General features: G+C 36.0%; 2 protein-coding genes across 4 annotated transcripts; one reads left to right on the plus strand and one right to left on the minus strand.

Moving 5' to 3' along the window:
- Positions 1 to 68: 68 nt before the first annotated feature.
- LOC117637056 (DNA polymerase kappa) lies at positions 69 to 5,046 on the minus strand. 2 transcript variants are annotated; one of them, XM_034371811.1, is made up of 14 exons: positions 4,910 to 5,046; positions 4,580 to 4,752; positions 4,280 to 4,453; positions 4,027 to 4,150; positions 3,837 to 3,895; positions 3,626 to 3,715; positions 3,051 to 3,146; positions 2,771 to 2,891; positions 2,506 to 2,634; positions 1,934 to 2,025; positions 1,702 to 1,813; positions 940 to 1,268; positions 462 to 793; positions 69 to 351 (listed from the first exon to the last, which is right to left on the minus strand). In XM_034371811.1, exons 1-14 carry the CDS (start codon positions 4,995 to 4,997, stop codon positions 231 to 233), a joined length of 2,040 nt encoding a protein of 679 aa, XP_034227702.1. In that variant the 5' UTR covers positions 4,998 to 5,046; the 3' UTR covers positions 69 to 230. The 2 variants fall into 2 exon arrangements, with proteins under 2 accessions (XP_034227702.1, XP_034227701.1); XM_034371810.1 differs by having other exon boundaries at positions 70 to 351; positions 3,837 to 3,937.
- A 2,470-nt stretch (positions 5,047 to 7,516) lies between these two features.
- On the plus strand, positions 7,517 to 10,707 carry LOC117638872 (adenylyl-sulfate kinase 3-like). Of its 2 annotated transcripts, XM_034374026.1 has the most exons (7): positions 7,517 to 7,950; positions 8,067 to 8,207; positions 8,505 to 8,654; positions 8,755 to 8,873; positions 9,005 to 9,089; positions 9,667 to 9,713; positions 10,253 to 10,707. In XM_034374026.1, the coding sequence occupies exons 1-7, from the start codon at positions 7,719 to 7,721 to the stop codon at positions 10,349 to 10,351; spliced, it is 873 nt and encodes a 290-aa protein (XP_034229917.1). In that variant the 5' UTR covers positions 7,517 to 7,718; the 3' UTR covers positions 10,352 to 10,707. The 2 variants fall into 2 exon arrangements, with proteins under 2 accessions (XP_034229917.1, XP_034229918.1); XM_034374027.1 differs by lacking the exon at positions 8,067 to 8,207.
- Positions 10,708 to 12,392: the final 1,685 nt, after the last annotated feature.

Raw genomic sequence — 12,392 nt, forward strand, 5'->3', positions numbered from 1 at the left:
CAATTGAAAAAGCGACCGTTTTGGTACGGGTTTGGGCTTTGGAAAGCTCTAAAAAAATCTCCAAGATGGTTCATAAGGAACTTTTATTGTTATTTATCAGAATCCAAATTCGAACCCAAAATGCATCTTTACAAATTTTATTACACACAACTTGTTGGATATTTACCAAATAGATGAAAAACCTGGATATGTACAGATTTGTACAAGAAAATAACAAATAAAATACAATTCTAGAAGTTCTGATTGCTCTTAACAAAGAACACATCAATAGGTATGTGTTTGCCTTCTTTTGGAGACGGCTTCTGCTTTTTGTGCTTTCTTTGGCTCGCAATGTGATCCTTAGGGACATTTCTGACGGAGTTTCAAGCCAAATCAATCAGACAAAACAAACTACCTCAAGAGGACAAAAAGAAAGGATATGAAGAGAGGCACGTTGGAAACTCAATGAAAATATAGTATACCTTTTCTTCAGAACACAAGTTTTGAAGTCAGTCCCAGATTCCTCTTTCTGAAGCTTCTCTGCAAGATGAAAATCAAAGTGCTCTTGCCTTTCCTCAACAAAGCTTGGTGGCATTTCTATCCCGCAGATCGAACACTTGTAGTCATTCACCCACAAAAGGAACTTTTTCTGACTGACTGAAGAACTTGCCACATCCCCAAGGGTTTTAGTTACACTATTCACTCTGTCTAGGCTACTGCCCTCAAACTTGTCAGGAAAAGAATAACCTGGTCCCAACAATGGTGGCACTACATCCTGTACATTGTCCTCATTCTGATTGTCATTGGCATTCATCTGGGCATATGAAAAATAGTATGAAAATCCAGTGAGTTATGCAACTTCTAGAAACTACAAATGCTTTTTCAATATTTAAGGAGCTGAGTGATGACTTTTTCAGTGTCAAGAAGAATAACCATCAGCATGCCTTTCACCACACATACCTTTTCTGCATTTGCATTGCTAGTCGATTCATAAATTTCTTCCTTTTCTTCAAAATTGCCCGAAGTAGACTTACTGTCATCTAAATTTGATAAATGATTTTCGTCAAGAGGATCTCTATAATCACAAGATGTTTGATGTCCATCTTTAGATAAGCAAGTTTCTTCACCATGCATCATGCAGTGATCAGTAGGATCCAAGTCCAAGGAGCTTTGATCGCCCATATTTTTCCTTAAAGCATCTCCTGATAGCATATAGTCGGTGAGAGTTTTTTGTGTGGGATCAGAAGGAGCACCAACCTTTTCTTCATCAAAGTGGGACAACCGTAGGCCTGATAATTGATGAAAATAAAGCTCTGTTAACTCTAAGACATATGGGGAGCAAGATTGAGCTTTTATTTAAAATTCCCTTTCTGACATTTATACGACATATATATTATTATATGTTTGGTAAGGTCTCTTGCCAGAAAATTTGACATGTTATGTTGTCAGAGAGAATTACAACTACTGATCATGTAAAATCATGTTTAAATGAGTTTGACAGTCTGACATTGAGTTGTCAAACTATGGATCAGATTTACATCTCACTCATTATACTGGATATGGTTCGTTGAGACCTGAGATGCCATGGATGAGAGTGAATGAGATGCACCTTATCCGTCCTTAAGGTCCTTAAGTTGGGTCCTCATTAGATCAACTAAGTATACGATATAACATATGCAATTCATATTTGTATAATGCTTGTATATAATGTACACACTCAACCTATCAGCCTTAAGGAAACAGGAAGTTCAGCCTTAAGCAACTTTGAAGCATGCTTCATAATATCCTCTGTTGAGCATATATTTTTTTGCGAAGTCACAGCTCTGGTGCGAACCTGTAGATTGTAAGGCATTTTAAAATTTACAGAACGAAATACTGATGGCATCTAAAACCGAAAAAAGGAGTCACAAAAACTAAGATACTCATATAGCTACGGAGGAATGCTTTCAAGTACCTCAAAAGATGCAGTCTTTAGTTTAAGAGTCAATGTTCGCCCACGAAGACCCTCCTTTTGCAAGTCAGTAGATAGCATCTCTGCAATATCCGCTGCAAGCATAAAATATACATGAGGCACTAGATGAACAGGACTTTCAATTAATTTAACGTTAAATTTAAGATAAAATGTTATCCATATAAGCTTCAAAGTCCCTAAATAATGAAAATCTACATTTAGAAGTAACAGTTCGGTACATGCATCCAGACATATTATAGGACTCAGGCTGGGTAGACTCAACCCGAGACTTAATACTTATGCTAATTTCAAAACCACAGATTTGAAGATATACTCTGGGGAAATGATGATAGCTTGGGATTAAATCACCTGATGACACATTCCTTGTGGAGGATAAAAATGTAGGCCTTGGATTCTTTAAGCACAAACTTTCATATAATCAATTTATTTTGATTTTCAAAATATGGGGTTCATACTTCCAACTGATCAAGTGTTCAATTGTTAATTACGTCTATGGACAACCTCCAATTATATAAGGAAACAAACCCTAATTAATATAAAATAGGACTGCATACCCAATTTACAAAAAAGAAATGCTTCATCCCCTGTAGCCGAAAATGTTCTCTCATTACTTATGCTTCTTCTTGATCTAACTTGAGGAGTATCTGTTCCCCCGATAGCAAGTCCCACAGAGAGGAAAAAATCTGAAATACATGATAGGACAAGCGGATTTAAAAGAAGCAGGTGGTGTATCTAATCACATGATCTGCCTGTAAAAGAGTTTATTTATAATGATGAAGCAAGCAAAAAACAGCATAGGGGAATGACAAGAGTGCTAACCTGCTGAAGAATTAGAAAATAGTGCACAAATATAGCTGCTCTTTTGCAGAATCTCCTCACATGTACTAATTCCAAGTGCATCCCTCAAGATATGTTCAGTGACTTTACCAATGCCCCCAATCTGTATAAGAGTTTACCATTCTTTATCTTCATCAGTATGTACCGTAATAATGACTTCATCACCACATAAAAGAATATTATTTTGTAAATCACAGTTGCACCAGCAAAGACACCAGTGGTACAATCGATGCTGCAACAACTGTATAAATGTTGGACAAACCTTTCGGACAGGAAGTGAGGATATAAATGTCATGACCGCCATCCGGTCATTTGGTAAAATAAACTGTCCATTTGGTTTATTTATATCTGAGCAAACCTGAGGAATAAGATAAGAAGATGTGAGTCAACCTTATGTGTATACACAGACACACAAATGTGAGATGTTCTCAAGAAAACCATCCAAATCAAATTGTAGTGTTATTATCTAATCTTAAACATAAAAAGTTCTAAGGGTCATGTCAATGCTAAATACAATATAGGTTGAGGCAATTAATTATTATATGCCCTTGCTAAATTGCCAATTGCCAGTAGGATCTTTTTCTTTGCAAACCTAAGTTACCATTAGATACTGCCAAAACAAGAAGAAAGTTCACCTTTTTTTTTCAAGCATGCATACATACATTGGCATGTATACTAGGAATTTTTATTTATTTAGATATCTTATCGTCAAGTAGACAGCATAAGATAGCATCCACATTTATTTTATCAGTAAATGAATAAAAGCAGTATACCGTATTGAGAACACTTAAACTCCTATCCAGGTAACATATTTATTCACAGAATCTGTAGGAACACCTTAGCAAGTAGACGGTTTGGTGCCACTCCAGCACTGCATGTAAGACCACCAGTCTCATCATGAACACCAGCTCTTAGTTCTCTGGCAATCTTCGAGAATGAAAAGGTTAGAAAACAAGAAGTTTAACAAAAAGGACAATGTCAATGCTAAACAAAGGCATAAGAAATGTGATATTCATATGTTGAGCCAACTAATATTATATACACTTACTTCTTCGCCAGTAGTGCCCCGTTCTTTGCAAACCTCAGTCACATCAAGGTATGCTTCATCTAAACTAGCAGCCACGAAGTTAGGATCATACTTCTGGAACACTAACATAAATGATTAGTCACAACTAAAGATTAGCACCTAGCATAAAGAATATACAGTAAAAATATGCCCTTTGAAAACACCACCTAACCTTTTCTAGTTAAATCACTGTAATAAGTATACTTCTTGAAATCTGTGGGAACAAAAATTAACTCAGGACATAATTTCCGAGCAATGAAACCAGGCATCGCAGCACGAACCCCAAATCTCCGTGCCTACAAAGTGGCGGGATCAAATTCCCCATATACAGTCATAAGACAAATGCAGGCAGGACAAACAATTTTCAAGTATGGAATTCCATTTCAACCCAGGTTAATAACAATTGTAATGTAAAGTATTTGCACCTCATAATTAGCAGTGGAGATCATAGACATGCCACCAACGGCCATGGGCTTCCCTTTCAACGAAGGGTCGCTTAAAGTCTCGACAGCTGCATAGAAAGCATCCATATCCACATGTACCCAAATCCTTGAAAGGTCACGCGTGGCTTCAAGCTCTAAGATTATCTTATCAGCGACCTAGAAGAAGACACAATTGCAATCAAGCTCACAATTTTTGAAATTTTTATTTTTATTTTTATTTTTATTTTTAAAAAAAAAACCCAGAAAAGTAGCACAAATTGAAATGGTGGGTACTAAATTTACCGTTTGATAGTGAGCCAAATCTGCTGGTTTGAGCTTCGCACATCGAGCTCGCATGTTTTCTATCTTTTCTCTAATGAAGGCCTCTTTGCGTTCCTCGTTTCTAAAGTACTGCGACCCTTTACTCATTTCATACACTATCCTCTGAACTTTCTCTTTGTCAACGCCTTCCATGCCTTAAATTTCAAAAATTTGCAATAAAACGAAATAAGGCTTACTCAATAAACATTCAGGTATGTAAATTTGATTGAAATTCATAGTTCAATATCATGAACCCTAGGATTTCTTTTTCTGTAAGAGATTCTGATTTGGGTTTTGGGTGATAATACGTACCGGCTTTAGCATTGGTGTAAGCAGTGTTGTAACACTGCCAGGGCCGAGCAGTATCGCCGGAGGATTCGGCGTTCGCCATGGCCAACATTATTTCGCTCCAAAAGCTTGCTCTGCAAGATGAAGAAGACGAGGGAAAGTATGAGAATAGAATAGGGCTAGGTGCCCAGGCCCATACATCTGAATTTAAAATTTAAAACATAAAGCCCAAGAAAAATTAGCCCTCAACTGTTAAAATATTAAAACGCAAAATCCAAGAAAAAGACAGCCCAAACTGTTTATTAGTGTCTCCCGGCCGAGGTCTATTTTTATTGTGCTACTCATAAACCTTAGAATTTTAAATGAAAAACACAATAAAAATTCTTAGAAATTAGCACTCTTAAAATTAAGTAAATGTATTTTTTTTTTAAATTAAGAAGTTCAACATTAGGAATCGTGAATGCACACCGATGGTCAATATTAGGAATCGTTAATGCAATTTTTCCTACTTTTCATAATTGTTACACATGAAATTGCGCAATGTTCTTTTCATAGTTTCCTTGAGTTGTCATAGGAGTAAGAAGTTCAATATAATGTCTCAAAGAGGCTAAGGCAGTGAGGGAACCAAGTGCCACGAAGCAAAGTGGCATGCCAACTTCATCTTACCCCTAAGAAGAAATTTTTTTATGGATATATCACTACTTTTTCACATTATCTTACTTGTTAATATGCAGTTTTATTATAATTCCTTATCATAATATATTAGATAGTCTTATTGTAGATAATGTGTTGATATCATTGTCGTTAATAAAATGTACTGACACATTAGATATCTTGCAAAACAACATTCTTAAAATTACTTCAAGACGTGACCGAACATTTTCACTCCTTTGTGCTAGAGTCACACTTAAAATAATGATGATAGCCCATGATTCTAACCTCTTGGTTGTTGTTGCTTTGGATGTACAACAGATCCATTATTTGCTTTCCCATCATGGATAAACATGAATGCAATGATGACTCAAGGGAGTAAGGGAATGACACAGAAGTTCAATGAACCACTTTTCCTCCATTGTGTGAAAATCATGCATATATTTTGAGCCTTTCTATCTTTAAAAAGACAGTTTGTCACTACTCACCAAGCCAAGTTATTAATTGTAATCTCCCACATTAACCTAAATACATCTAGATAACCTCCTCCAATGGATCTCAATTCAAATCAATGTGGGGTAGGTGGAAGCACAAGCACTTCAATTATGTGTATGCTGATATACGTAGATGGTGCTTTTATGTTGATATACAAGGTATATTTTGAATCAACCAATTAGGTTATGTCAAGTGTAGCCAACTAGCTGCATAGTGCTAAAGCTTCCAACAATATGTCAATGTCTGAAATGGCTTTACGAATTGGGAAGAAGGTAAATGGCCCCTCCACTTAACCATCAAATCAAACCCTAATTCCAGATAAGTAGAGGGAATCATCCTATACCAACCTGCCATGTTGAAACATTGGATTGAAGAGCAAAAACTTATGTTGGTGAGGTTTGAGATTTTCCCTTAAAATGCAGATAAAAAGAAGACCAAATTGGCCAGTCTTTTTTTTACAATGAGATATTCATACCGATTATAATTTATAAGGAGAAAAAATTGAACTCATATGAGAAAAGACGGACATATTAATTTGATCAAGTAATCTAACTCATATATGCAATTCCGTAGATTTTATTTTCCTAGCACCCTTATCTATTGCTCGAACTATCGACATTGCTCTTTTGAATAAAAAATTTAAGTTGAAGTGTGGGCTTGTAGGACCAATCAATTACTCAACTCATGCCAAAGAGAAATGGTTGCATGAAGGGGACATGAGCACATTTGACATCTTAGTTATAAAAACATGAAAAAAGCAAGTTAATTCTTTATAGCAGAAAAAGAGATTGGGTGCATGTGAGGAATATGGGCATTTTTCTAATTGGACGGCGCAATAAATTCTGGTGAATGAAATTTGAACTGGGCCAAATGATGGTGACATATGGACACAGTAAGATGTTATTTTGTTTGCATCAATTGGTTAATTCTAGTGTAATTTTTCTTTTAGCAAGATTGAGTATGAAATGAGATGTTAACTGGATTGATTCAGATTTTTGATATGCTCTCAAGTAATTATGAGTTCAAGTCTTTATGACATCTGTGTGTGTGATGATGGATCGATAAATTTTTTTATTTTGTTTATTTAGATAATTGTTATAAAGTTTACAACAACAAAAAAAAAAGAGTTAAATCATAATACTTTACTGTTTCTTTTAAATGCGATTTATTAATCTAAATTTATGAATCACAGTTTAGGATTAAAATCTCATTACTGAAGATTTGTAACTTGCTTTCTAAGAAAAAAATAAACATATAATACAATAAATTAAAGAGTAATTAAAATAAATCTGGAGAAAGAAGAGAAGAAAAAAAACTTCCAATTTCAGCCCACCACAAAGCGCCGAATTAAGTCTAGATTCACAGGAATCATCGAGAAATTATTCAAGGCGATAAGGCGTTTCTCCCTTGCCAAAACGACGTCGCTGTCACCGGCATCGTTGGAATCTACTACAGTGGTATTTAAAAAGAAAGCTAACGGTCACATTTTTATTAATAACGAAGGAGCCATCCCCGTTACCTGCCGACAACCCTGAACTCCCTCACCGCCACACACAACTTTCCATTTTCCCACGTCTCCCTCCAAATATCCCAAAATTATTTGTAAATATTCAGTATATATATTTCTGAATTCTTCCAAACCAATTTCCCTTTTCGTTTAATTTGAAAATTTAGGGGAGTGGATTTTATGATTTTACGAGATATGCAAGCCAACCCACTGCAATGGAAGGCCTCGCCGGGACTCGGTGTCGGGCTTGAAACGACGTCTTCGCCGCCGTTACTGTCGTTTTCGCAGCTGCCGTTGGGGAACTTGTCCGGTGGCACTTCTGTAAATAGCTTGAAAACCAGGGGTTTGTTTCTAGTGAAGGCTATGGAGGGCTCCAGGACGGCGAGCTTGAATGGGCACGCTGGGAATGCAGGTACTTAGCTGTGTTCTGAATTGCCCATCACCCATTTGTAATTTTGCATGTAGCTTTGGCTCTGGGTTTTTGGAAATTTTTTTTAATTGGGTTTTTTTTGAATTTTTGGTAAATAGATAAAAATGCGAGCTTGCTGTCTTCGGTTGGAAATTCAACCAACATTCAGTGGCATGAGTGTTCATTGAACAAAAATGACAGGCAAAAGTTACTTAAACAAAAAGGGTGCGTGATATGGATCACTGGTCTCAGCGGCTCAGGTTGGGGTTTTTTTTTAATTTTTTTTAAATTTATTTAAAATTTTAAAATTTCGAATTCAAAGTTGTATCTATATATAAACTCTTCATGCTAATTTGTGGTGGATGAAATTTTTTATGTCAGAGATATGTGACATGTTTTATCTTGTTAAACTGTGAATTCTGATACGATTTGATTTGGATCAACGGTCTGATTCATAGCCCGACAACATCCATAACCCATCAGTGATGGGTTATGGATGTTGCATCAGGCTATGTGCCAAGAGAAAATTACTGATTGATTAGTTATATATTTGTCAGGGAAGAGCACTGTGGCTTGTGCTTTGGGTGGGAGTTTGTACCGCAGGGGAAAGCTGTCATACGTTCTTGATGGGGACAATGTCAGGCATGGCTTGAACCGTGACCTTAGTTTTAAAGCAGAAGATCGTGCAGAGAACATTCGGAGGATTGGTACGTGTTTGCCTTAGATTAATCACTTTCGGTAATTAATAACAGTGTTCTGCTTCATTATATATATTCATGAAAGCATTGGCTTTGTTTTTGTATTCAGGGGAGGTGGCGAAATTGTTTGCAGATGCTGGAGTTATCTGTATTGCTAGCCTGATTTCTCCTTACAGAAGGGATCGCGATGCCTGTCGTGCAATGCTACCTGCTGGAGATTTTATTGAGGTTGGTACTTCATTGCTTCTCAATTTTTATGACTGCTTGCTTTTCAAGTTTCAATTCTGAGCTTCGTGTAAATATTTAAAATACTTCTGAAAAAAAGAGATTAGCTATAAAGAGAACTTGTATTGTGAAAGGTCTTCATGGACGTTCCACTCCAAGTTTGTGAGGCTAGAGACTCGAAGGGCCTATATAAGCTTGCACGTGCAGGCAATATCAAAGGTATCTGCAAACTACTATTTTGGTTTTTGGTTACTGAATTTACTTTGTATTTTGACTTTCAACAGCCTGTTCAATGGTACTTTTGCTCCTAAAATCTTTATAATTTTTTTTTTAAATACGATCTGATCATGTTTGTTTTAAATTTTGTCTAAATAATCACGTGCAAAATTCTTAATTTTCGATCTTCTGTTGTATGCAAAACCTGTGGATGTGGGTGTGTCTGTGTGGATCTTCTTCCTCAGTTCTTTGACATGCATATTTGTTGAAGTTGGTATATTTTGGCATATCGTATATGGACCCTTAATTGCAACTCTGATAACTAATTAAATCCTGGAAAGTTTTTATGTTGCAAATTTTGGAATGTATATATGCCAATCCCACTCCATATTCAAAAGCGCTGAATATTTTCCTTCAGCATTGCAACCAGGATTTATTGTTGAAATATTGTCTTTTGCTTTGTTAGTTTCTAGTCCGGACGCCTCTGCTTCTCTCTCTCTCTCTCTCTCTCTCTCTCTCTCTCTCTCTCTCTCTGTAGAATGCTGGCTGTTACTTATACTATGTGAATCTGAAATTGCAGGTTTTACTGGGATTGATGATCCATATGAGCCACCATTAAATTGTGAGGTATGTATACTATCTAGAGAAAATCAGAATACATCTTTTAGTTACTGCAGATATCATATATACATAGATGCTTCTCTTGATAAAGAGGAATATACATTGTGTCATGAAGCTAGGGCATAGAAACTTAAAAATAAAGCAGTTAATCCTGCTAGTTACCAATAAATTTGAACCAATTTACTCTTGCACTAGACAACAACCCTGTAAAAGGCCAGTGCCCTGTATTGGTCTTGTGATGTCACTGTAGGGGTTGGGAGAATTGGTCTGTCTTATTGATCAAGAACATGATGTAGGATTTTTTGAACTGCACCACACACCATTTCATTTACATTTGTTTGATTAACTTATAGGAATATAGTGCAGAATGGAATGAAAGATGATCTGATGTATACCGGGGTCACGTGTAAGAGTAGCTGCAGTTGTGTGTGGTCGTAACTCACCTATTGTTACATATTACTTTTGCCTGTCGTTGCTTGATGTTACTGTTCTATTCAGTGAAAAGTAAAGGTCTCATTGTTTCGTCATCCTTTATCTGCCTTCAGATAGTATTAACACATGAAGGAGGAGTGTGTGCTTCCCCATGTGAGATGGCCGAAGAAGTGATTTCTTACTTGGAAGATAAGGGGTTCCTCGAGGCATAGGAGGTCGGAACCCTTGCCGGAACCATCAAAACTTTGAGCTATACCACAAATGCAGTGCAGATAGCTTTTGGTGCCCGAAGTGGATACTATGCATGCTTTACCAGATAAGAGACAACAGATGCAAAAATCACCTGCTCTGATAACAAGCTGTGATTTTACCTTGTCCAACAGGAGAGAACTGACGCAATATTCACCTACTGAAAAGCATTAGTTAATTGATTGATTAATTTATGCCACATATTTCTATTTCGTCTTCATTCTTCTTCTTCTAGCAAGTAGCTCTGTACTTATTTGATGTTGTTTTGAACTGTGCTCTCATTGTAAATAGAGAAGTGGAGAATTGGTAGGTCAGATTCTTTCATGGCTTCTCTTTGTGCTTGCATTTGCTAATTATTCTATGCCCAAATTTGGGGTCTGCAAACCAACAAGCTGGAAAGAGACTTACATATATAATGATATAGAATCAATAAAATAACGATATCAGTAAAATTTTGAAAGAAATAATGAAAGTTAAATGAAAAACATGAAAGTTTTGAACGAATCAAGTTTCTATTATATTGATTACGGGCTGGTTTGGGAGTGATTCTAGATAGGCCAAAATCATTTTTTGGGGAGAAGCACCTCTCATGTGCTAGGTGCTTCTTCATATAATTAGTGATTTTAAGTGATTATGGGGAGAAGCACATGGGAGGTGCTTCTCCATAAAATCAATTAAAAATCCAAAAACTCAATAATTAATCAATAAAGGAATTGATCTCTAGCGATATCTAAAAATGATTAGGCAAAACGAGAGGTATTTTAAAATACCTTATTTATTTTTTCTGGTAATACGTGAATTCAATCAGTACTCGAACATTAGACATGCTGACTTTTAGTTATATCACAAGGTCAACAAATTTAGGAATCCGGCAGTAAACCTTGTCAAGTTATTATATTTATAGTTTGCACATGATTTTCGCCCAAGAGGACTCTAGCTCAGTTAATATTGGTTGGCTCTTCCTAGATTTGTTGGTAAAAGTATATTGATTAGTTAAAGAAAAGCTATAAAAACACTATATATAAGATAAATGTAATTTGAATACTTTACTAATTGACCTAAAAATGCCTAGATAGATACTTACACAATCAATCATGCCTTTAAAATATTGTTAATAAGTTCAATCAAGCAATGATTTAATTACATAATATCATATAAATGTTGCAACGAACTTTGTTTATGGATCTTGGCATCAATTATCTTTCATTGCATAAAAGGAAAAGAATGGATGGGGCATTGGTTGGATTAGCTTAGGTTGTTAGTCTGGTGTGCTCTTAAATGGTCTTGAGTTCAAGTCTCTACAATACCGCATGTGTAAATTTTTCCCCTTCTTATTTTTGAACCCAAAAAAAAAAAAAAATGAAGAAAAAAAAAGGATGTTTGGCTTCATCCTGCCTGTGAATGGTTCAAGATTTTTGGGCATTTGGGATGCAATTCAATTCAATTAGTTAACAAATAAAAACAGAGGTCCCGCCAATTTTTTTTTTTAAATAAATAAAAACCGAGGTATTTTTAAATACCTCATTTTGTCCAGAATTGGATGGAGGGTTTGGATTCGAGGTGTGCTAGTTACGAACTGATGACCTGTTGGATATGAATATATCACAAATCCACTAGGCCACCAGAGACCAGCGTTGAAAGCTTTTATGTTATTTTATTTATACAATGTCATATACTGTAACATTTCTGCTACTTTTACTTAGGTTCGTTCTCAATAGGGCTCGTTTAATGGGCCGGGCCAGGTTAGTCCGGCCCAAATTTAATGGGTTTGGGCCAGGTTGGATTGAGTTTTTTTAGAAAATTCAAAGTCCAATTTCAACTCATGAGCCAGGCTTGAGAAAGCCCATCAGACCTGGGCGGGCTAAGCCCAATGGGCCGGGCCTAAACGGGCCCTACTTCATTAAAAAAAAAATTCATAAACTTAATCGTAAGGGCATTTTAGTCCAAATTTGAGATTAAACTCACTTAATTCCAATATTTTTACATCAAACCAAATTCATGAAA

This window comes from Prunus dulcis, chromosome 8 (assembly GCF_902201215.1).
Source record: "Prunus dulcis chromosome 8, ALMONDv2, whole genome shotgun sequence".
In the NCBI taxonomy this organism is placed as follows: Eukaryota; Viridiplantae; Streptophyta; class Magnoliopsida; order Rosales; family Rosaceae; genus Prunus; species Prunus dulcis.